At 27.5% G+C, this 25,630-nt stretch overlaps 7 protein-coding genes across 12 annotated transcripts in view; 4 read left to right on the top strand and 3 right to left on the bottom strand.

Moving 5' to 3' along the window:
- Positions 1-1,426: 1,426 nt before the first annotated feature.
- Positions 1,427-4,550, bottom strand: LOC106783715 (zinc finger protein 569-like). Of its 2 annotated transcripts, none has more exons than XM_014742502.1 (6): positions 4,515-4,550; positions 3,360-3,711; positions 3,096-3,287; positions 2,809-3,000; positions 2,576-2,736; positions 1,427-2,487 (listed from the first exon to the last, which is right to left on the bottom strand). In XM_014742502.1, the coding sequence occupies exons 2-6, from the start codon at positions 3,669-3,671 to the stop codon at positions 1,467-1,469; spliced, it is 1,878 nt and encodes a 625-aa protein (XP_014597988.1). In that variant the 5' UTR covers positions 3,672-3,711; positions 4,515-4,550; the 3' UTR covers positions 1,427-1,466. The 2 variants fall into 2 exon arrangements, with proteins under 2 accessions (XP_014597988.1, XP_014597987.1); XM_014742501.1 differs by lacking the exon at positions 4,515-4,550 and adding an exon at positions 3,832-4,027.
- A 678-nt stretch (positions 4,551-5,228) lies between these two features.
- Positions 5,229-7,307, top strand: LOC106783676 (calcineurin B homologous protein 1). Its single transcript, XM_014742436.1, has 4 exons — positions 5,229-5,657; positions 6,196-6,459; positions 6,601-6,694; positions 6,803-7,307. The coding sequence occupies exons 1-4, from the start codon at positions 5,591-5,593 to the stop codon at positions 6,945-6,947; spliced, it is 570 nt and encodes a 189-aa protein (XP_014597922.1). The 5' UTR covers positions 5,229-5,590; the 3' UTR covers positions 6,948-7,307.
- Positions 7,210-11,432, bottom strand: LOC106783673 (protein transport protein Sec23A). 2 transcript variants are annotated; one of them, XM_014742434.1, is made up of 11 exons: positions 11,244-11,432; positions 10,846-11,128; positions 10,672-10,758; positions 10,341-10,587; positions 10,018-10,267; positions 9,279-9,929; positions 9,060-9,213; positions 8,824-8,975; positions 8,565-8,739; positions 8,263-8,484; positions 7,447-7,536 (listed from the first exon to the last, which is right to left on the bottom strand). In XM_014742434.1, exons 2-11 carry the CDS (start codon positions 11,122-11,124, stop codon positions 7,447-7,449), a joined length of 2,307 nt encoding a protein of 768 aa, XP_014597920.1. In that variant the 5' UTR covers positions 11,125-11,128; positions 11,244-11,432. The 2 variants fall into 2 exon arrangements, with proteins under 2 accessions (XP_014597919.1, XP_014597920.1); XM_014742433.1 differs by lacking the exon at positions 11,244-11,432 and having other exon boundaries at positions 7,210-7,536; positions 10,846-11,124.
- A 332-nt stretch (positions 11,433-11,764) lies between these two features.
- LOC106783675 (signal recognition particle subunit SRP68) lies at positions 11,765-14,247 on the top strand. Its single transcript, XM_014742435.1, has 4 exons — positions 11,765-11,841; positions 11,979-12,082; positions 12,388-12,725; positions 12,795-14,247. Exons 1-4 carry the CDS (start codon positions 11,825-11,827, stop codon positions 14,088-14,090), a joined length of 1,755 nt encoding a protein of 584 aa, XP_014597921.1. The 5' UTR covers positions 11,765-11,824; the 3' UTR covers positions 14,091-14,247.
- A 194-nt stretch (positions 14,248-14,441) lies between these two features.
- Positions 14,442-17,586, top strand: LOC106783672. Its single transcript, XM_014742432.1, has 6 exons — positions 14,442-14,765; positions 14,851-15,038; positions 15,159-15,216; positions 15,301-15,763; positions 15,853-16,020; positions 16,645-17,586. Exons 1-6 carry the CDS (start codon positions 14,756-14,758, stop codon positions 16,778-16,780), a joined length of 1,023 nt encoding a protein of 340 aa, XP_014597918.1. The 5' UTR covers positions 14,442-14,755; the 3' UTR covers positions 16,781-17,586.
- Positions 17,587-17,752: 166 nt separating this feature from the next.
- Positions 17,753-19,637, bottom strand: LOC106783697 (SET and MYND domain-containing protein 5). The gene is made up of 5 exons (XM_014742479.1): positions 19,477-19,637; positions 19,013-19,305; positions 18,560-18,875; positions 18,297-18,474; positions 17,753-18,208 (listed from the first exon to the last, which is right to left on the bottom strand). Exons 1-5 carry the CDS (start codon positions 19,519-19,521, stop codon positions 17,895-17,897), a joined length of 1,146 nt encoding a protein of 381 aa, XP_014597965.1. The 5' UTR covers positions 19,522-19,637; the 3' UTR covers positions 17,753-17,894.
- Positions 19,638-19,804: 167 nt separating this feature from the next.
- LOC106783696 (poly(U)-binding-splicing factor half pint) overlaps positions 19,805-25,630 on the top strand; it is a 9,176-nt gene continuing 3,350 nt past the window's right edge. The window contains exons 1-6 of one of the 4 annotated variants that reach the window (XM_014742476.1): positions 19,805-19,942; positions 20,638-20,692; positions 21,008-21,184; positions 23,130-23,195; positions 23,429-23,589; positions 24,963-25,021. In XM_014742476.1, coding sequence (XP_014597962.1) covers positions 23,533-23,589; positions 24,963-25,021 — 116 coding nt within the window. In that variant the 5' untranslated portion in view covers positions 19,805-19,942; positions 20,638-20,692; positions 21,008-21,184; positions 23,130-23,195; positions 23,429-23,532. Of the gene's footprint in view, positions 19,943-20,637; positions 20,693-21,007; positions 21,185-23,129; positions 23,196-23,428; positions 23,590-24,213; positions 24,261-24,962; positions 25,022-25,630 lie in introns of those variants that run through there. The other 3 variants (XM_014742475.1, XM_014742474.1, XM_014742478.1) reach the window with 3 other exon arrangements.

The raw sequence follows: 25,630 nt of genomic DNA, 5'->3' as shown, positions 1-25,630 counted from the left end.
TCATTAACTTTGTTCTAATTTATTTTTGTAAAAAGAAAAATTGATAACATCGTTTTACCTTATAAATTTATTTCTCATCAACGATTGTGTGTGATCATAACGAGAAGGAATTAACTCAAAATGTTTCATTTTATTTTATATACTTTGTTTCTTTTTTTTATATATATACATATATATATATATATTGATTGATTGATTGATTATATATGATATATTGATGGATTGTATATATGTATTCTTATGCGTCCGTTATACAATGACTCAATCATTACAAAAATTAATTACAAATGATACGATTAAATATTATAAAAAGAAAAAGAAAGAAAGAAAGTCATTCAAAAGGTTTTCCAACGCCACGTTAAGTGCACGGATAAACGATTTTAAATTTATAAAAAAGAAAAATATCAAAAAAAAGGGAAAAACCTAGTATACTATAATGAATAGTATTTGCCACTAATAATTAATTATATTTAGGGGTAAGTTTAATGAGAGATTGATATATATATATATATATATAGAGGCTGTTTTCTAAGGTTTTTCCAGGGAAACGGTGTCGGCGTATTCTATGTACGAAAAAAAGGAAATTTATGCATAAAATAAACTGATACCATTTAGTCGGAGAGATCTTAGACACCTAAATATATACACACACACATATATATATATATATATATATATATATCATATTTCAATCATGCATTATATGCAAGCAGTTTTTAGAAATTAGTGTAAACGTAAATTCTTTTTTAAAAAATATAATCGCCGTTTCATATGACATATATATATATAAGCCTTAATCATATAAATATATATATATATATTAGAATGGTTGTACAATTTACATTATATTATTATATATGCGCAATATTAAAACATTATATTATTCTTATTAGTATTAAAGAGATATCTTCACCTTTTGTCAAATACTATTGTGTTTTTTTTTATTTTAGCATACCAACATATCTTTTTTGCGATATTATCATGAATCTTTTTTAATATCCCAAAACCTGTGCATTTTGTACATAGATTTTGATCAGGACAATAATAGAATTTTCTTATTTATACTTAAATCACGCGTACACGTGTGTGTGTGAGACATATATGGTATCTGTGAAATTAAGTATGAAGATGTTAATGGATTTTCATTAAAAAGTACATTTTCAATTTGCTTTCCTTCTATTTTTTTTTCTTTCTTCAAATATGCATATAATTTTATACAAATTATATTGCTTTACCAATGTATACTAATAAATAATAATAATGTAAATTACAATAAAGGAATTTTTTAATATTATCTGTGTGTAAATGTGAAAGATTTTAGAAAATATTTTAAAATTATTATATAATGAAATTTTATAGAAAACAGAGACGATTGTTTCAAAAATATTTGACATGCAATTGAAATTAAATATTTTATAAAAAAAAAATATAATAGACATTATTATCTTTTTAGTAAAAAAGCATTGCTACTTATTCAAATTTTCTGAATTAAATTCATTCGACAATCCGTCATCTTCTATTTCAAATATCGTTATTTCTTCAGATATCGCTGATCGTATTTGAATTTTGTTATTTTCAATAACTTGCATCTGAAGATAATTATTTTCATTTTTAATATGCTTATTTACTGACGGATTATGAATCTTGGTATGTTTCATCATATCTCCTTTTTGAGCAAACGCCCGACCACATATTGGACAAGGATAAGGACGTTCTCCAGTATGAGTTCTTTTATGCACAATTAATGATTGCAGACGCTTAAATTTTCTGTCACAAAATGGACATTTGTGTGGATAGTCGTTTGTATGAAGAGCCAAATAGTGCTGTTTCATTATTGCTTCGGTTCGAAAACCTTTTTTACATACAGAACAAGTATATGGTCTTTCACCAGTATGAAGAAATTGATGCACCTTTAATTGACTTCCTGTACTAAAGCATTTTCCACAAATTGTACATACGTAAGCTTTCTTTTCACCATTGTGCTTTGCAAGATGATATTTTAACATAAGAAGAGACTTAACTTTTTTTCTACAAATACTACATCTGATACCTTCTTTAATCAAACGTGGTTCTCCATTCTCGATAACAAAATGCGTTTTTCTATGCTGACCCATGTTACCACGTCTATTATAACTTGCTCCACATATATCGCAAACGTACGGCCTCGTGCCAGAGTGAGAACACATATGTTGCTTTAATAAAGATTTAACGCGAAAACTTTTAGGACAATGCGCGCAATAAAATTTGTTCTCTTCTTTATGCGTTTCATTATGTCTATGTAATTCAGATTTGGTATAACATATTTTATTGCACGTCTTGCAACTATAGATTATTCTATTATTTTTTGTAATGATACCATGTTGCATATCGTTCGATGCATCGTCGATATTTAAATATTTAGTTTCATTTTCGATATTTATTTCATTTAATTTGTGTAACGTATTTGTTCTTTCAGGACTACTTTTTAAAGGTAAATTGTATGAATGCCTAAAAAAAATTATAATTTAATAATATAAAATGATTTAAAAACAAAAAAAATTAATTTTTAATAATATTAAAAAGTCAAAAATATTACTCCGTATAATGTGTAGAATGATTTCTAACATCTTTTTCATCTTTAATATAGGATTTATTTTTATGTGCCGGAATATAAGTATAATAACTAGTTTTTTCTATATTCTGATAATTGTCTTGATCTAAATGGACATTATCACATATCGGTTCTGTTGCTGAAAACTGAGAGTTAATGTTGAATTATAATATTTTTAAAAAATCAGAAGAATTGTATTTTTTAAAAATTATTATTACCAGCGAGCTTTCAGATAAGGTAGCTAAAAGTAGATTATCTTCGGCTTGTTCATTTTGTCGTTCATTCTTATGCATTAATAACTTAGAATTTGCATCAAGAAATTGTTGAATAAAATCATAGCATAATGTAACTTTATGTACACATAAATGACAAATCTCTTGAGGTAAACCATCGTATTTATGTACTTCTAACTAAAAAGAAAATTCAGTTCAAAGTAATGCAATAACTAAAAATATTTCAATAGATAAATAAAAATCTATGAACGAATGATCTTGCATTTGCTTACTTGAAGTGGTAAAATTGTATTAATTTTTTTATCCATATCATTATCATAAATAGAATGAAGCATATTACTTGATGTAGGCAATGCACAAAGGCGACACAATTCTTCTACATCTTTTTGCAAAGTGTCATCATTATGCGACTCTGCAACTGCAGTTATCGTGCTATCTTTAACGTTACTCACTATGTCATTTATCTATAATACATAAATAATATTGAGTTAAACTCATATTCTTTGTAGTATTTCAAAAGATTTGTTTTTACATACCAGTGAGACAGAACATAAAGATTTTTTATTTTTCGCTGACAGATTTGTATTTGATTGCTTATTTTTTTCTACATTATGCGTGATGTAGTCTTTTAAATCTTCTACAGTGTCTTCGCTTTTGGTAATATTTGTATCAATTGAGGCATTGCTTTGTCTTGATATACATTCTTTCAAATTATTTTTAAATATTGTAGGTATAGGTATTTTAGTTTTATTAAATGCAGTTTTACGTTCAGGATCAATGAACCAGTGATCCTCAAAATGTTCAGCGCAGAGTACATAACGTTTAATAGAAGTCTTACTTTTGCGCATTAATTCTGGTATACCACATGCTTCTGCCCAAATGCGAGCACTATTTAAAATATATTAATAATTAATAATAATATAATTAATATGTAAGTAAGAATAAAATAAGAATGAGAAAGTTATATATCATTTAATTAATAGGCTAGGTTATAATATAGGAGCTTACTATTCTTGATTAGTAGGAAATGTGAAGAACTGTATTTGTGGTGAATCTCGTGTACTATTAAAACACATTTTAGAGGCACATCTTTTTTCTACCATTTTTTACAACTAAGATATATAGAATGAAAAATATAAATCAACAATATTTACTTGCTTCTGATATCTCATAAAAATTTGTTTATCTTATTATATGTCGACTGACTTCGTATTACATATATCTTTTAATAATTCAAATAATTTTTAATATATAATTTATATTAATTTATAATATATTTTAAATATACTCAGTTTTTACTAAAATCACTTTCTGAAGGAGTACAAATAATCTATTCGATACTTAATTGTATTTAATTGTCATCATAAATAGAACATTGCATTTAATAAAAATGATATTATTAAAATTATTTTTTATTATAACATAAAAGAATGCTTATGCATTACAATTTTTTAAAGTGAAGATAAAATATTAATTCGATACACATTAAGAACAAGCCTTTGAAACTCTTATTAAGTTTTCCAACTAATTTTAGTTTAGTCTAGAACCGAGTAGGTGACGCAGTGTTAGATTTATTTCTTGGTTCTTTATATTATTCTCTTCCCCTTCTGCTTTACACAGATGCACTCAGTAAAAAAAAATTTGCATAGAACCGCAACAGCAGAAAAAAATGAAAAAATGAAAATATTTACCTATTGTTTATACATTATGAACGATTAACTTATTTCTTTCTGCTACGTTATAGGTTGTTACTTTGGAAATCAACTTTAAATATATCCCCTGCAGGTATACCAACTTTATTTTCATTTTTTTCCAAGTGTGCTTGCGCCTTGAATTTGTGGTTGCGCATGTGTATAACATATCTCCCACTCATGACGTCGCCATTTCATAATTATTCAAAGTGTAATAATTATTTTCAACTAATTAACGATAAATAAAAAATATTTGATAAAATAAAGTTCAGCAAATAGTGAGCAATTAAGAGCACTTATTTATTTTTTTCTGCTGTTACAAACTTCGTTGCTTTGCTTAGAAATAGAAAAAAATTTTTTGTATTTTCAATTATTAATAACTAATTAAATAATTAATTAATAAAATGAGCAATTATGGATTTTGATTGAGAATTTAATGAGCAATTAAGAGCACTTATTTATTTTTTTGTGCTGTTAAGGGTACCAGTTAGCGTATCTACGGTGTATTCTTTGCAAATACAGTAGAGGCATTATTATCCTTATGTTATCTCATGTCAAATTTTATTGACAATTTAGTTAGTTAATGATAAGCATTTCTGTTAAATTATACATTTCGTTCAACTTCATTTAATTGCCTATAATCTAATTTTAAATCAGTTAACTTATTTTCTTTTTTATGTTCTTGCATAACATTTCACTTTTTTAGTTACCATGAGTTGGTAATTTCGTGTGTATATATATGATATGGAGAAAGCAATATATTTGATACAATAGTTCGATGCATTGTGTTTCTTCATTTATGAAATTATAAATAATTAAAATAAAAATAAAAAATGATTGTGTGTGTAAAGATCTTCATCTCCGATTATATAATAAATAATTGATAAAAGAACAAAATCTACCTGGAATATTACATGACAGCAGTCAACAATAATTATATACATAATACAATCTTCTAACCTTTCAATTTTTTAATTGTACTTTGAACTTTTTCAAATGGATATGGAATCGTGATTGCATAACTAATATAATAATATTTATATTCAAATCCTAAAATATTATATTTATCAAATAAAATGGGAAATAAATCTAGTCTTCTATTACGTGAAGAAGAAATAGCTCAAATTCAAGAAGCAACAGGATGTATGTACTAAAAAAATGATTTTGTTATACAGAATATATCCGGACAAGAGAGTGATTCTACATGTAAAAATAAGTCGGCCCATAAAAGAGTGATATTTTTTATAATTCTGTTTCTGAAAAAATCAAGTTTGAACATTTGGTAGAGTTTAGTACGCTGAACCATTTCCAGGCTTAGATATGTAATAATAAACAAGTCAACTAATGGATAACACATTTATTAACATTAATTATGTTATATTATTGAAGACTTTTTAAAAGTGATATCCTTGATCAAAAACATTTATTATTTTTTCTTTCCGTTCAAAAAAGTTTATATTTGTTTCTGCATACTGAGTGTAAGCAAAACAAAATTATTGAAGAAATAATTTAGTGTGCATGTACTTCACCCAATTTTCTCAAAAAAAGAATTGCTAAAAATATTACTTTCTTTTTTTTTTGACTTATTTTTACATGTGGGATCATCTCCTTATTTGGTTGTACCATCTATTAGGAGACATCTTCTACATATTTAATTACATCTTTATTACATTTATTCTAGTTACTCCAAATCAGATTGAACGCTTGTATAGCCGGTTTACTAGTCTGGATCGTGGAGACTGTGGTACATTAAGTCGAGAAGATTTTCTCAGGATTCCAGAACTTGCAATAAATCCACTTGGTGACAGAATAGTGAATGCCTTTTTTGATGAAAGTGGAAATGATAGAGTTAATTTTTTACAATTCATGCAAGTACTAGCACATTTTAGACCGATAAAAAAAAACAGTCCTAATAGATTAAATTCAAGACAGGAAAAATTAAAGTGTACGTAATAGTATCAATTTTTTTCACATTATTCACAAATTTATTCATATTTATTCTCTATTAATATGAATTAAATTAAGAAATATTAAAAAGTATAATTAGCTAATTGTGTAACAATTACTTAATAATTTAAATTTGTAGTTGCTTTTAAAATGTATGACTTGGATAATGACGATTTAATATCTAAAGATGAACTACTGGCTATTTTGCACATGATGGTTGGAGCTAATATTAGGTAGGAAAATATATATATAGAATTTGCGAATAAGTAAAATTCAGATGAAAATTTAGATATATATGTATATATACATATTACTATGCTTGTTTATATATGTATATATAGCGCGGAACAACTCACCAGCATTGCAGAACGTACGATTGTTGAAGCTGATGAAAATGGAGATGGTATGATTTCTTTGGAAGAATTTTGCAAGGTACTGGAACGAACAGATGTTGAACAGAAAATGTCTATAAGATTTCTTAGCTAAATTTATTGTATATTCTAAAAATTTATTATAGAGGAATATTAATACATCTAATATAATGTATATCCTCTCCGTTTCTTTAATGAATATTACATCTTTATCTTTGTGATTCATATGGATATTATATACTGTTTGTGTTATCATACATATGTTATGTATTACACATAACACAATTTGAAGCGTACCATAACATAAGAAAGCAAACAATTGGATTAATATTAACAAATATACTATATTATTATTACACAATTTCATATTTATATAATCAACAATCACTGATCTTAAAACCAAAATGCAGAAAAATACATTGTGTGAATTACTGTATACATTTAAGTTTTAAATAAATTGCATGTTTCTTGAAAATCTTTAGATACATTTACAAAATTTTATATATTAATATATTTGATAATCATCCAAATATAAAAAATTAATAATTCCTAATAATAGCTAGAAAAAATTTTATGTATAGAGACCGATAATTATACAGATATCTATGTAAGAATTATGCTGTAGAAGAAACAGCCAACTTTTTTAAATGTTCCATAAATACTTGCAAACTGACATCATCAGTTAAAACAGGAGCTCCACTTTCCTAAAAATAATAACGTATTGAATTAGTAAATATAAAAATTGAAAAATAATTTATAAAATTATAAATTAAACCCTCCACCTCATATATATAAGACACAGAAATGCTAAAAGTTTGTAATGAAAAACACCAATTTATGTTAAACTATTTCATATTGGCGCATGTTAAGCTATAGAATTATTAGTTATTAATATTATATAAGTTATTAAAGTTTTCAAACCTTAGCATTTTATGTATCTCAACCTATTTATCATGTTACATTCATTTCAATTAAAAAGAATATTATGCATGAATAAATATGAAAGATATTAATATAAATAATAAATAATATAATCAATTTTATTTTTGCTATCATAAATGATATGATAAACAATTTCCACATATGTTATTTATGCAATTGCCACATTTAAAGAATTTAACAATATTTCTTAAAATTCCACCACCGAAGCATTAAAGTCTTATAAAAAAAAGCAATTATTAAATGAGTTGAAAAACACACCCCACTGGGTAACGGCATCCCCTGGTTCACAGGATCGTGGTGATAAAACAAAATTAGTTACATATGATTGATATTATTTGCTAACTAAAACTTTTACATATATGAGAACGAATTTTCGTAATAACAAAAATATACTTTACGAACTTATAATAAATTATAATTTTGATTTCTTTAATAAAATAAATTAAAATAAACATAACATAAGATACAAATTTCTTTAATGAACTTACCGCTCCATAGGCATACATGTTATTATGAGTTTGACTGGGATTTACTTTGCTCAACAAGAATCTAGCTTGTGAGCCTCCGTGTTCTGTATCAATATATCTAGGTGCCGGAAATCTTCCACTAAGTATTTCAGCAGCATCATCTACTGGTGCTGCTAATAACTGACGGAAATTCTCATATTCTGGTAAATCTTGAAATTTTAACTGTCGCCATTGTACTATTATCTATTAGAGAAAATGTAGCTTAAATATAATGTATACTACAATATTATATGACAATCTAAAAGCAAGAAAAATATTTATACTTCTCCATGAAATATGAGTATTTGGAAAAATGTATCCATCAATAAAATTCTATCCGGTTGAATTGATGAAGTATCAAGTAACACAGGTTCAGGTGGACCACTAAACCCATAGCTATATAAAATGGGTTGTACCATTATCAAAGAATTTGTCAAATCCTCACGCATTAGCATATGCCTATTATAAAAAAGTAATTAATTAAATAATATCTATAACATATAGAAGAAAAAGAATAAATAAATATGGGAAAATTAATTTTACCTATAAAAACTTGTTTCGTCTGGTGAATTGTTAAATACTTGTAAAAATTGAGATCTACGTAAATGATACATAAACTGCGGATATAATGAAAAGTTCTCTGCGAGTCTAAAACTATTTGGATCATCTTTAGAATATTCACCAAACTTCTGGCACTATAATTTATAAATAATAAATATTAGTATTTTATGTAATGTTGGATAGTTATAAAATTAAAATAGTAATTAAGAAATAATAACAAGTCTTATAAGCATTCTGTCCACCCATCTTAGAACATCAGGGCCATCATCACTTTCAGCTTTAAAAATGGCTAAACGTGACATAAGAACTGCAGCTGCTTCTTGATCAAAACCTGCACTTACATGATGTAACGATGTAGATGCATCTGCCCAACTATAATTAAAAATATTATAAACAAAAAAAATAATACAATACAAAATTTATGCAATGATACATACTTTCTAGCTATAGTTGTAACTCTAATTCTTCGTTGACCGCTACTATGTTGGTATTGTGTAATAAATTGAATGCAACCTCTTCCACCTTGCGGAATTGGTGCAGTATGTTGATTTACAACTTCAAAGAAAATTGCTGTTGTAGTCGATGGTGTCAAAGAACAGAATTTCCACTGACATGTACCACCTAAACCAACTTCTTGTTCTCCTACACTAGAGCCCTTTATACCCAAAGAAACGCACGGACCAATAGCACCGGAAACCTTAAGTTCTCTCGATGTTTTAACTTCCAAAGTAGCATTAAATGCCATTTTTAGATCACCTTTAGCATCCTTTGTGAACACTCGTTGGAATGTTTGTTTGAAAAGCGACGAGTTAAATGAATCTCCCATTACCATATGTCCTCCCGTTGAATTACAACATTGTCTCATTTCTAATAATCCAGTTTGATCAAGAGCGCATGAATAAATATCAATTATATGACCATTAGTTGCAGCACGAGAAGCAAGACCATCATAATGTTTAGTAGCTTTCTTTATATGCTTTGCATTATCTTTTTGAATGTCATGATGCGATCTAATAGGTTGACGAAGATCATCTGTTACAACTTGGCCAGGGCCTTGAGAACATGGTCCACCAACAAAAAGCATTATTCTAAAAAAATTATTAATATTCATACCAAAGAGTATATATAAAAATGTCGTACTATTATCGTTTACTAATATACTATTCTATTACCAACCTAGCCCCAGTGTTTGCATAACTAGCTTCCAAAAGTCCTGTAGCTACAGCTAATGCCATGCCAGTTGAACGCAATGGACGTTTTCCAGGTCCAACTGGCCAAGGATCACGTTGCAATTCTCCAAGTAAATCTGTTAAACTCATGTCACATTTATGCACTGGTTGTAAAAAACGATTAGCTGGTGGTAATGGTTGTCCGCCGGTACCTCTCTGTTGATTTGGATTTTGACCAGGTATTGGTCTACCAATACCTAATACAATAAAAATGATGATAAATAAAAGAAATTTGGATAGAAAAGACAGAATATATAAGGTAATACTAACCAAGCATATCTTGAACCTGCTTTGGCTGCAAATCTTTAGTACCACGGAACACATAGCTTTTACTGCATCCTTCGCAACCTAACTCATGCACTTGGACCATCCTTCCAAAAGTAATAAGACCAATCATAGCATTAGGTGGAAGCAAAGATAAAGACATCTGAAGTGAATCCTTAAGAGCACCCAATTCTTCCTCATCCATGCATGTATCAACAACAAGTAAAAAGATAGGAGGAAGGCACTGTGCTCTCTGAAAAAAATAATATAAACAGAATAAATATCTAAATGGAAAAATAAAAGTATTTTTAATGATATATAATACAAATATTTTTACCATTATAGTATACTCTATTGTTGAAAACATAGGAATTAGTTCTGCCGGTTGATGTTGCTCCGAAATAGCTGAATATTGAGGTGGAAACTAAATGCACAAGAATGCGCCATAAGCATAATTACAAACAATTGCAATTATTGTTAGATAAATATTTCATATAAATGTATTTCTTACAGGGTTCCTTCCAAAACATAAATTGCACACCCATAGTTTTGCACGGTAATCTACTTGACATAATGGATTTAAAATTGCTCTGCACGTAGATCTAGTACACAAAACTGGATCATATTGAATAGGTGGTAAATCAGGGCGTTCTTTAATAGGCTGGTAAAGAGTTCCTAGAGGTACAACAAGCCTAGTAGCATCAATACGTGACGATGGCCAAACATTCCAAGTAAAACGAACCCCATCGCGATCTTCGTTTTGTTGAATGAAATCCTCATACGTTGTCATTTTACTATAATTATAAACAAAGATTATTTGTCAATCCATACGATTCATAAGCATATTTATAATTGATAGATTTACTTCATATCTGCTTAATGTATTATAGGTTAAAAAATTCAACTTACTTTTTTTTTATAATTGTATTTACTTCTTGAAATTCTATTAATTATATGAATACACGATATTTATATTAGTCTCTCATATTTAATTGATATCAGTTTATAAAATACCAAAACTATGCGACATTCAATTGGTGAACGCATAACCCGAGCTATTATATCCCAGCCACGTCACTTGCCACTCATTACCGTCATCTAAAACGCATGCGCAGAAAAGTCAATCTTGAAAGAATTTTTAAATATTATTAGATATATATATATATATATATATATATATATTTCGGTTTATATGTAGATATTAAATATAAGATTATTTATTAGAAATTCATTTAAAGATATTTTAATTTTATATATATACTTATCAATTTTGTATTATTTCTTATTAAATCGTATATTATATCATTTGAAATAAATAAAGATAAATTCTAGATAATTTTCCCTACTAATTATATTTTATCTATCTCATATTATTCTTAATTGTACATTTTTATTTATGATAATGTTAGTAAAATGTATGTATTATGTATATACATAATACTTATATATTGTCCATTTGTAGTGAAAGTCACCTTTCTGGTAGCTAACCAATGAGATTCGTATCTAGGTAGGGAACTTCTTTTCATAAATGGACAGTAGACATTTTTATAAAAACTGACAGTAGTGCATCTATAAAAATAGTGGTGAAAAAGTAATCGAAACTCTATATACGAATCTGATTTAGTTTAATCTCTTTAATTGTAGACGTGTTACAGAAATGGGTGTTGAAAAAATTCCAGACTCAAATAATGAAAATGAAATGCAGGATACAGTGCTACCGAAAAAAAAGCAAACATATTCTTTAGAAAGTATCCTTTTATTAAATTATTATAATAACCCCATTTTTAAATAAGTTGAATATATCCATATGTTATTTCCTAACCTTTTGCTGACGCAGAACTAATATAATTAATTGATCTATTTAATAATAATAATAATGCTATAAAAATTAATTTTATATATATTAATTTTATATATATATACAAACTATACTCATAAGTTTATATTAAATCCCAATGCGAATCACAATAATTAAATGAACAATTATTTTTACTTAAAATATTATTGCAGTTTTTTTTAATGTTAGTATTACTTATCCTTAATATGTAAATAGTTTTAAAAATTATAAAGGAAGCTCAACAACAACATGGACTGAGGCATGGGGACTATCAAAGATACAGAGGTTACTGTTCAAGGAGACTTAGACGTTTGCGTAAAGTTCTTAAAGTTCCACAAGGTGACAGACGTCACTTTAAAAGAAAAGATATTACAGGAGCAATGGTTAGTGATGATAAATTTCTGCAAATTCCATTAATGCTATCTGAACGTGCATGGAGTTATGCAATGCAGTTAAGACAAGAATCTAATACGGAATCAAGGAAGAAATTTCACTTAGTATCAAAATTAAGAAAAGCTGCTACGTATTCTCTACAATTGCAAGAATTGATAGAAGTATGTATGTAGTTGTTAAAAAAATAAAAAAAAAAAATAGGAAATATTTATATAATGTCAATGTTTCAGAACATAAACAGCGATGCTCGTACTAAACTGGAAGCTCAAGCATATGTTGCTTGGATGCATGGATCATTGCATTTTGAATTGCAGTTATGGAAAGGTGCAATGGAAAATTTACAAAAAGCTCAAGTAGTTTATGGAAAGTTAGCTTCTGCTTTATCGGAAAAGGAACGATTGATGTACAATGCACGTGTTGAAGAACTTGCACCAAGTCTAAGATATTGTGCCTATAACATAGGAGATACTACTGCCATTGATGATCTTATGCAAATGCGAGGACAATTAAGCGGAGAGCTATTAGCTGGCTTAGATTCATTGATTGCTCAAACACGTGAAAAGCAAGCAAATACTGAAGAAGTTACATGGCGTGGCAAATCGTGTGGTACTGTGCCTCCCAGAGCTGCTGGTCTATTGATAGCAGATTCTAGACTGAATCAAACATTAGAAAAAACAGCGACCAATCAAGCTAAGATTGATCTTTTAGAAGCACATCTTATAGATTGCAAAGATGCAATTGTAGCTGTGCGAGATTTATTTAAAAATGAATTAAAAAACAAAGATAATGACAAAGTATCTCCATCTCAGCATTTAGTTACCTACTTACAATATATTCGATTATCTCGTACATTAGAACGTAACTTAGCTTTAGTGAAAGTAGCTGAAGAATCTGAGAAAGCTAAACCTCAAGATATTGTGAGATTGTATGAAGCTGCATTGCATAATCTAGTTGAAATATCACAGTTACAAGACGATAAAGAATTTGCACTCGAACAGGAAGCTAAAACTAAAGCTTACAGAGCTTTCAGATGTTTTTATATGGCACAATCTCTAGCTAATCTTCATCGATGGCGTGAAGCAATGGCACTATATCAGAGATCTTTAAAACATGTAAAAGATGCTCTTCAACATATCAATATCTTGCCTACAGATTTAAAAGAAGCCTTGAATAAATTAGAAATATCGATTGAAGGTGCTCAATATGCTGCTCATGCTCATAGTGTTTTGGAAGATGGTCAAGATGAAGAACCAGGAATAAATAAATTTATAAAAAGCAAGAAACCATTATATGAACGACTTCATGAATACAGAGAAGATAGTGCATTACTTACAAAACAACCTAATGTTTATAAACTACCGCCGACAATGCAAAGCATTCCTTGTAAACCATTATTTTTTGATTTAGCTTTCAATATGGTTGAATTTCCAGATTTGAGTGACAAACTAGGTGATCAAGCTAAGAAAGGAGGACAAGCTGGTCTTACGGGCTTTGTCAAGGTTATCTGGGGGTGGGGAAATAAATGAGATCAAATTTAAAATAATTATTGCTCTATGTGTAATATATATCTTTTGGTTTCATATTGATTTTCAACATGTATTGTTTACATACGAATCATGTCTTTATATTTTATCAATTAGTAGTAGTTTGGAAAAGAATAAAAAAGTGTACGTACAAACTGAATATTCTTTATTTAAAATTTGTCTTTTTCCTTTTTCTTTTTCTCTTTTTCTTTCTCTTATTTTTATTTAATTTATCATAATTACCTGAATAATTTTTTTTTTAAATATAAATTTTGAACTTTCTAGTTAGGTGCAGCATAAATTTTAGGTTATATTATATTCTTATGTGATTAAACATAGATTTTATAGGATATATCAGAAAAACTCGTCATTTAAATGTTTTATAAAGAATGATAAATGTCCAGAAAAAATTTTATTACTCAATTGTTAGATCACTGAAAATATACTTAGTGCACTTTCCTTGTTTATTTTTAGTACTATTAGCCGATTCGCATGCATTCGGGTACGATCGGAAAAATTCGAATCTTCAAAAAAGGCGGTTTCAAAAAATGGTGAAAAGTATATTAGAGGACAGTTTTAATAATCATTATGTATTAATATAAACTTCTTGCCTTGCCTAGAAGTTTATTTTTTAATGTAGAACCAGTTTCTTATTAATTAGTAGCATAATGCCAACAGGTTAGTATGCAATTTGATACATTTTAAATTCATAAAATTTTACTATTAGCATTGAAGAAATTGACATAAGAGGTTAACATTTCAGTGTCTGAAACTTTGATAAAACATCGGATCAAGAATGTTATCCGTAAATTTAAATTTAAAGAATTAGAAGATGCTGTACTACCAGTTTTTCCAGAAACAACATGGAATCGTTTGAAGTCTCGATTGGTAAAACAACATGAACAGTTTATAACTGCAAATGTTGTTTTTGCTCTAGAAAAAATAATTAATGTAATTGTTTTTGACATATTTTTATTTAATACTTTTGATTTATTTACATATAAATATGTATTTGTTCATTATTATATATTGTTAAAGCATTCTAATTTTTGTTTTAATTTATTTTTAAAGGATAACAATGTAAAGGAAAAAGAATTGAAACAACGATTAATGAGATTAGAACTTATTGGTAAATTCTTATGATCTTTTATGTTTCTTATTTTATTAAGTTTTGAATCATTTTAATTTCTTCTTATTTATAATTATTTTGTAGAAATAAGTAGACATAAACGAAGGTGTTGGTATACTTACGGTATATCAGGCTCTAATAATGAGCCTCCTCACATTGGGACTATAGATTTTAAACAAACTGTAAAAGAAAAGCTTAATAGACTAAAATTTACGACTAAAAAAATAGAAGTTGATGCTGTAGTTTTTAATGGTATCATGTATTTAAGTATAAAACTTGTAATGCAAGATAGTTTAAAAACCCCAGCTAATTATTTTGCTATATTTTTGGATAAAAAATATATATTTGCTGCACAGAAAAAAACACTTCAAGTTTTTGTAGATGCAATAACGCAAAGTATGGGTTATAATAAAAACAAAAGCATTGATTTAAATGGCAAAGATCTTATGTCATTAATGAGATTACTTCGAGTACGAAAACAAGGTGCAGTAAGTCTATCAGATATCATGAATATACCAATGTACAAAAATGCCAAACCCATTATTAGGTAATATATTTACTTTTATTTTTAAAAAATAATCTTGTCAATTTTCAATATTTTATGTTAAATTAATATTATTATTTTCTATATTTTAGAAAAACAGGTATAGATTTTACACAAGAACGACAAAGGAGAAAATTTATAGAAAATCGTTTTGGTTTAGACCCACCAACATTAAATACACTCGTTATTAATGGAGCAAATACTTCTATCTATGATAGAGAAATAGCATCACGTTTACCAAACAATACTATTCAAATTGGGTGAGTCTTTATGTAGAAATATAAATGTTATCAAAAACTGTCATATATACATGTGTCAGCGTTAAATTAACCCGAAATAACTAGGCTTTTATGGGAAAGCATATAAAAAAAATGTTATTACACACTAAAACTAGTAGTTTTAGGAAATAACGAGGTTCTATATGAATTCACAAAAGGTGAGTAGTTGAAGTATAAGATTGAAATTTCTTCCATCTTTTGTCTGCTTTTTTTCTACAATAATGCTCATAGCTATCCGTTCTTATCTCTTCATATACTTTGAAAACCAATATTCTACTAGTCATGCTGTTCTATTGAATCTATTGTACGAATCAAATTTAAATTTCATATTTTAACTCCTCGTTTCCTTGTAAATTCATATATTATCGAGTTGAAGTATGAACCTCTTATACCTCCTCCTTATATTTGAGAACAGATCAGTATAGTTATTTCAGAATTTAGCTAGTTATTTCACAAAATAACGCCAACATATATATATACACAAATATATGTATATTTGTAGCATATCTAATATACAATATAGTATATAGTATTTAGTAATACATTTGATATATATATTTGGGAACTAAATATAACATTAAAATATTTAAAAATATATATTTTTAGGTGGGAGTTTCGTAGTGAAAATATAGCTATCTTTTTAATACATTTATTTGAAAGAGGAATACTTCTCCCTCCTTTACCTTCTTATATTTCCAATCTTATGTTTATGGGAAGGAATATGTTGACACTTGGAGAATAAAAATTTTATAATATTTAGAAAATAATAAACAATATTTATAAAATAGTTTTATTATATATACAATATACCATTACACCAACCATATATTAATGGTAAACACAATACTCTCAATTCAAAAAGTACAAAAGAAGTAAAAAATCATGAATTACTAAATCTATATAACCAAATAAATTGATAAGTTTATATGCTTAACAATAAAGCGCTCTCGGAAATAGCAATAAAAAAGCTATTATAACAGAACGAAGTCCTAATAAAAAGAAGAAGAAGAAGAAGTTTATATGCTTGTAAAAATATATAAGATAATATTTAAGGTTGTTCACTACTTTTCAACTGAACTAAAAATGCAACAGGAAAGTGCCATTCTTACCATGCACCTGTAATATTGATGTATAAGCTTATGTAGGTTAATGTCCGTTAGTGTTTGGTGTTAGTAGATTGAACTTACACTTTTCAATCTCTCATCTATACGTTAGATGAAATCCAGGGCCAATACAGTTTTGAATGATGACATATCTCCAAAGAGAATAATAATTAATATAATTGATAACTTGCAGTAATTAGTATATAAATTTTTGATAAAAATAAACAAGAATTTCTGTTGATGATTTGACGATTATTTTATGTAAAATAATAATAATGAATACTTATATATTGTATACTATTTTGATACTAATTTTAATGCACATAAACACAGATACAAGTTCATTTTTATGTGTATATTCTGTGCTCGTAATGAAAGGTTAAGAATTCTAGTTAAAAATAGCATATTTTATTTTTGATTTGTAAATAATACTTACGTTAATTTCATTAGATTATAAATAATCAGAGATTTTACTTTTATTTTTTATTTTATTTCGAGAATATTGATACATTTTTATTATTTTAGAAATTAATACTCTTTTATTAATATGATTTATGTTTTATTACTATTATTATTATATTAAAATTGATTAAAATGTAAAACTGAGTAATATATACTATCTATAATATATATATATATATATGTTACAGTTGATATTATTTGCAGATGTTAATGATTTAAATGATTTAAAAGCACCATTATAATATGTGTTAGAAAATAATTATAAATAATATAATCAATATATTATTATTATTACATATAATCATCATCATCAGATGTTTCATCAGGATCTCCAGCTTGCGATTGACATCTATCACAAGAACAAATAAACAAGTACAAAGAGCTTAAAGCCTTTTGTCTAGAGTGTCTACTTCTTATAAGTTCACAGTCTTCTAGATAACTTATAGTAATTTCATCTCCAGGTTGAATGTCACGTATAGCTTTTAATACTAAGGTGCTATTTGAATAAGGAAACTCAACAATTGCATTTGATAAACAGCTATGATTTACAGTTGATTGAAGAACATAAAGCCCAGAACCTTCATTGTTCAAAAAGGAACCAACCACTTAAAAAAGAAAAATAATATTATATTACATTCAATTTTTATGAAGTAATTAACTTCCAACAAAAAATATAATTTTTATTCCACATACCTTCTTCCATATCATCGTAAAGTCTATCGATAAATTTATCCACGTGTATTCTTTCGTTTTCAGGTAATTCTAAAACATTAACATTTTTTACCCAACGAGCAAATGCACTTGTACCAATTCCTTGACCATTAGTACCTACTAAAGCTAATAAACTTCTAAAACCTTCTGGTGTAAACCACTGTAAATAAAAAAATTAAACTTATAACAAAGTAGTATTTTAATAATTATAACGTTATTTATATATGGATATTTTTGTTACATACATTCAATGTATGATCATTATTTAATGCTTTCTGTAACAACTGTCTTAATACATCGATTTGTCCAATAAATTTTTCACCTAATAAATTGTGTGCTATTTCATGAGTGTCGTTTACAGTACGATGACAAAATTGTGAAAAAGTTTGTAAAATATCTCCTTGGTCAGAAGTCTGAATAACAATAGCAATCATTCTAGCTAATAACATTATCGTTGCAGTTTCAGGTGGATAATGCATTTGTTTCCATGTTTCATTTAATTGTAACAATGGATGATCATCATTTTTATCCCTTGATTGTAAGCACAATACTTTATGATATCTGAAAAAGTCGCTTGGTTTCAACTAATTTCCTTTACAAATAGTAAAGATACGAATATTTATGAAACCGACTATGCACCAAATTATATGTAATCAGTGTTAATAAAATATGTATTAATAATATAGAAATATAGTCACCTTTCTATTGCCTCATTTTTACATTCATTGCTACAATATTTTATTCCGCAAGCAGAACATTCAGTAATCAAATTCTTTTTGGTTTCGCAACATTCCATATGCGGTAGGATTATGTCTGGTTTACTAGTTAATCTACGAGCATTTTCTTCTGCAGTCTCCAAAGGTTTCAAGCAATTGTCACATGCTAAATATCCATATTCTGCATTCCATGAAAATTGACAACATACCAGCGGCTTTTCTTCCAATATTATATTACCTTCTTTGTATAAACGTGTTGCAAAAAGACCTTTTCCCTTTTAAAATTTCATTTAAATATCATTAATTGTTTATGAATATGAATGTATGTAAAATTGATTTTCATTCATTATTTCATTTATACATTTACACATATTTGTATATAAATAGGTGCAGGAAACTTGATTATTATGGAAAACTACGACATGAAAGAAAATCCTAACTTTTACCTTTTCATTATCAATTATTCTCACTTGGAAACCGTCCGTATCCATGATAGTATAATTTCTTAATTTATTATTTTGTTTTTCTATCTTTCAAGTCCTAACCCATAAACGCATGTCTTCCATTGAAAGGGTACTACGTAAGTCAAGTTGCGTTAAAAAAGTTTTATAAAATAATAATATATGAAGGATAATAATGATTTGACTGATACAGATGATTATTTATAATGTTATTTATAAATTATACAATTTATATGATCATAATTACTCTTAACAGAAGATATTTAATATTAGTTTGAACTTTAGAAAAGGATAGCGTTAATGTGTCTTCCTTGTGCAACTTCCGTAGAGGAGAGAATTTCGGGTGTGAGTCAGTTTGTCAGCATCGCGTGCAATTTATTACTTTAGTGAATTTAAAAATACTCTTTATTTCTTTCAATTGAAAAGGATAATGAACGGAACAATGGCCATGGTAAATATACGACTAAATTTAATTACATGTTATGAAAGGTTTTAGTAATAGCAAAGAAAAGTGAAGTATCGAACAACTATGGCCGTTGCAAAAAAGGTTTAGATATTCAACATATCTCCGATCTTAGATGTACTAATAATTGATCTTGTTCAAATTTTTATATTGTTTTTAGCCATATATAAATGCGTATATTATTTATTAATAGTATTTTTAGTAATAGTATTTAATATATTCTTTTAAATACTTAACTATTTATGTTTATATCACTGATCTTTCATAATATTAATTTGTCTCATATTTACGTTTGTTACGGTACGTTAATTTATTTAAATTTTTCGAAGTCGAATTTTTAAATTTAAGTAATAACATGGAAATTGTTATTTTATAATTTTCTTTATAAATTTATAAACAAAATAAAAAATTATTTATCTTGTAACAATTGTGAGTTATTTTATGGTTAGAAAATTTCATAAAAATTGTATATGTGGGAATAGCTTTTCTATAGGATTTGAACCAAATGTTCACATATTTGTTATTTTTGTTTGCCTTAAAGAGATTAATAGGTTATAATTATTTTTATAACATATGTGCATTATTTGAATTAATTTTATCTATACTATAAAATATATTGTACATGGATGATGTATATTAAGACAAGATATTAATTTTTGTATTTTTGTTATTTGTTTGCGCAGGCACCAACTTCACAAAATAATATGGAACCACCAAGCAAGAAGTCTAGAGTTGAAGGTATATTGCTAAAGCAGCTAAATTGCTGTATCTCCGTAGTCACTAAAAAATCATACACATATATGTATGTGTGGAAAACATGGTATATGCACAAGCGACAGGAGGTGTAATTTTTAAACAAAAAGGGAATGACGAAGGCAAATACTTTGATCACATTTACTTAGGGCAGTCAGGTGCTAGCTTTGTCTTAAATGCTGGCAAATTGTAGCAGTCAAGTGGTCTATTGCAGTTTCAGATTAAATTTTGATAGGTTAGGGTTCTAGATGATCGTTGGCCCTGAATAAAACTAATGTATGGTTGTCCTTCTGTTCTGAGATGTTACAGCGGAGAGACAGTACAGAATCTGTGGCCTACGACTGAGCTGTGATCATGAGCGTGCGCCAAACAAAGAAAGAGAACGCTACATTCGTTGAACAGAACAAATCAGAGTTTTGCAAACTCCCACTCACACAGCATCAATCGAGTACCATATATGATGCATACTTTAGATAGGTCAGCATATTAGGGTAGTCCTTTCTATGATCCTAATTACGAGTCTCATATATCTCTATAAAGTCAAGTTTATTTTATAAAAATTATGTTCAATAATTTTGGTGTTATAGATATAATTGTACTACTTAAAACTTTTTTACATTTATGACGCTAAAAATGAAAAGTTAAATCTGACATAAATGAAATGGAATTATAAAATAATACATGCACGCAATAATAGAACCGCATAGAGTAATAAGAGTAATTTTTCCTAAATTTTATATTTTTTTTTTTTATACAAATATTAATAATATATTACAGGTAGGATAAATTAATGTATATTTAAGAGACTTGTAATTAAGATGAGCAATGGCGATATTTATCTCTCTCAAGATGTTTATTAAATGATATAAATTTATTAAAACAGGAAATTTAAAAGGTAAGTTTATGAGATTGAGAAGATACCTGATATTATAATCAGGGTGATTGGAAATTTAGGGAAAGACTTAAACAGTCTAAATGACGGATACATGCAGTCAGGCTGTAAGATTATTATGTTTTATTTAGTCACACACACACACAATAACTTTTGTTATTCTATTCTAAATACTAAGCCTAAGTGCTAGTAGTATTATCTAAATTCATGAAAATTTGTATAGGATGTATAATTGTCTTTTATATTACTAACTTTGTGAAGTAATGATCGTGCAATTATTAAGTTTTTTCATATCTGCCTGAAAACAGAACATACTTAATGTTATAGCTGTTATTAATATCTATAATCGCCATTGCTATAAAAAAAAGTGTTAGGATTAATTGCGAGATAGGTTGAACGAGGCAAAATCTAAGAAAATGGCGCAGAAAATGCACTGAGAGTGTTCTCCTTTGCTTTGTGCTTGCAGATATGTGCATCGCCTCAATCTCGGATAATTTGCGCGCAACCGTCATTGCTCAGCCCAGAATACGGTTAGCTGTAAATCAAACAATTGAACAAAGTTAACAATTTTAATTCACAAAATTGAAAATTTAAAAAAAAAAAAATAAAAGAAAATAAGAAAGAACGGAGAAATCTTAACAAAACGTTTCAACGTGTTCTGATTTCTGTTTCAGAGACTAGCAGACCAAATTGGTTATGATCGTATAAAACGAAAGTATCTAATGTAATTATAAGTGGTTTAATGTTTTGAGGCTGATAATTAAATTAGCAATTAAAATTATAATCAAACTCCAATTGAATTTGGCTTGTGAAATATTTTTAAAAAGTTTACATTTAAAATAACTTCTACTTATACATTTTTGTAGACTGTTATAAAATTACTGCAAAAGATTTCATGACTGATTTAAAAAATTATACAGTGCACTTTCATTTTTTCTGATAGTTAGGCGAAGAAGGAGAATTCTGTTTCTCCATTCTTAATGCATTTGTGTATATATATACATATATATACACATATATATTTAAAAAAAAACACTTTTAAACAATTGTTATATTGCGTATATTTTGACTATTTTAATTCTTTTGAACTTACAGTTTGGAGGAAGATCCTATGTGTGGCTGGAATTGCTGTACAATATTATTACTTGTTATGGTTCCTTTAGTTAATTGTGATGTTATAAGCAGAATTAGTTCAATTATTATAAGACAGTCATTTTACAAGAATATCGCAGACTTTAAAGCTACCAAAAATCTATCTGCCGTAATTATTTTCTAAATCAAGTAACCAGTTAATAATATGGTTAATATAGTAATATAAAAATCGATACATTAAAAATAAAACTGACAAAAATTTATTTCACAAAGTTAGAATATTAAAATTAAAATTTGACCATTAATATAATACCTCTACCTTCACAAAAATATGAATGATATATTAATGTTTTATAAATGTGCAATGTGATGGTGGAAGTAGCGACAATAAATATCCATTATAGTATAATATTTTTCTAATACCAAATTTTTTTGTAGGGAATGCAACAGACTTCTTGCCAGGCCCTATATATGACCTTAATCAAATAGGTCAAGTTGTAGCCGGTATGTATCCTCATAATATAATTATACTAGTTTTAATTATGACTGTTTTGAATGATGTAAATAAAATTTGTGACACTTAATATCCAATCATTTCAACTAAAGTTATATTGAAGTGACAAAATATTATGGACATATAGCTGATAAGATCTGACAAAGAATTTTTTATATTTAATTAATTTGTAATCAATTAAAATGCAATTTGTCTAATATTTTTCTTAATATGTTATGCTTAGGTCCTGGTGCAAAATACCTTACATTACCTGGCATCTTAGGTGCTGGTCTACCAAAAATTACATCAGAACAGCAAGATACAGTGAACAGAGCGAAGAAATATGCCATGGAACAAAGCATCAAGATGGTTCTCATGAAACAGACATTAGCTCATCAACAACAGGTATTTCTTTTGTACGAGACTAATAAGCTTTACTCGCCTAACATATATTTTGTATTCTATTGTGCATTCTTATATTGAAGAAAATAGGTATAGCACTTGAGTAAAAATAAGAGAAAAATCTTGAAGAACTTGCATAAAAATTGATGTTGAAGTTGTAAGTATTTTGTTTTTTAGTACATTTTATAATAATTTGCATAATAGTACTTTATTATAGACATTATTTTTTTAATGAACATTTAACATAATATTGAATATAGAATGCATAGTGGAATAAATTTAACATATACACTTATAGAGTCAGAAACTATTTTGGGTCACTTTTATGAATTTTCATTTATTATTGAATGTTAAAAAATAATACATGTAAATATATAATGTTTCCTCTATTTAGCTCTTTGCCAATGTTACAAAATTAATAAACAAAAATTATTTAGTATGCATAATTTAGTTTTGCAATTTACATTTGTCCTTGTAAAATTAGCTCGCCCCGCCGAGTAATAATCAATTTCTGCTATTATTATTATATTGTACTTGTGTTCGTTAAACATGCGAGTAAAGTGAATCATAAGAAATTATAAACGAACACGAACCTCACTCTGATCGGTTAATTTTTTCTCCCTGCAGAAGAATAAGTTGGTCCTGCGGCAGCAAGTTTTATTGCTAATGTGCAGGTTAGTGTCAACCAAGTCAAGCCAGAAACAATACGAATCCGCCTAACGATCAAACACTCCTAAACGTTTCCCTGAGTTGCTACCATATGAAAAGGTTAGATATCTTGAAATAGTAGTCGGCGGGAGCAGAGCTGTACCAGCGCGAGGAGGACATGTTTTTGAGCATGAATCTGTGGATGATTTCAGAAAGTTAATAACTGTACCCTTCTGAGCTCAATTATTCTTTCTTTTAGAGCATTTATATTTCATTTTATCATATATAAAATATAATTTAACCATTTAGTCTATTCATTATAAATTACTAATCATTTTTATTCTAATGTCGGTTAACAAGTGATCTTTATGACATGAGAAAAATTATTTGTTCGTAGCATCATTTGTTAATTGCTGAAATATTCTCTTTAAAGCATACATATTTTTCGTGTTTTTCCTTTTCAAATAATTTTTTAATTGTACTACACAATATTTCTAAAACACATAAGTTCTTGAGTGTGTAATTTATAACTTACAATTAGTAATTTATTTTATTTATTATGATACGATTATCTATAAAATGTTCAATGCATATACAAAAGGAGTAGTAGTTGAGCAAAGAAGTTAGAGTGGTAAAAGAGCTTGGGGGATATTTGAAATGTGATTGAAAGATGATGTATGTAAGGGGGAGGGATATCAATAGAAGGCCTATGGTCCTTTGTGTTGCAGCAAATGGCTAGTCAACGGAATCAGGTGCAGAGACAGCAGGCTCTCGCCCTCATGTGCAGGTTTGTTTGTTCTTTGCCTTAGCCCTCCGAATTTTGTCCTCAAACCTGGCCATCATAGTTCAAGATATCACATCCGACATTTTCAGTTATTGTTGCATCTTATGCTCAGAGATAAATACTCATAGTTTTGTCAAAAGAAAACTATTTATATTTAATATTAGTTAAAAGCTTTTAAAAAAGACATTAACATCAATTAATTAAGCTTTATATTTATTCATTTTGATCTTATATCATTTCATAAATATATTATGAATCTCATTGTCAGTGTAAAATTAGATTTTGTTAAAGATGCGTGCGCACATTTACAACAATAAAAATACAACAGTACATATATACATACACTCACACATAAATACATTTTAGTTTACTATTATTATACATATTGCATCATAATGCAATTTTGTTCAATGAGTGTTAACATGCTAGGAAATGTATATTTCATTTCCTGCAATTAATTTCGAATCATACAAATTTTAATATATATATACATAATGAGTTTATAAATTTCTTTTACTGTACGCTCTTGTACTAGTATGCACAATAATTTTTTTGATTGAATTTCAAAAATAATGCCATTGTAACTTAAAATTATTTATATTCTATTATTTT

This window comes from Polistes canadensis, unplaced genomic scaffold (assembly GCF_001313835.1).
Source record: "Polistes canadensis isolate GaletaPanama2010 unplaced genomic scaffold, ASM131383v1 scaffold_24, whole genome shotgun sequence".
Taxonomy (NCBI): domain Eukaryota; kingdom Metazoa; phylum Arthropoda; class Insecta; order Hymenoptera; family Vespidae; genus Polistes; species Polistes canadensis.
Note: the sequence above shows the minus strand (reverse complement) of the source record. Positions and strands in the feature narration are given on the sequence as shown.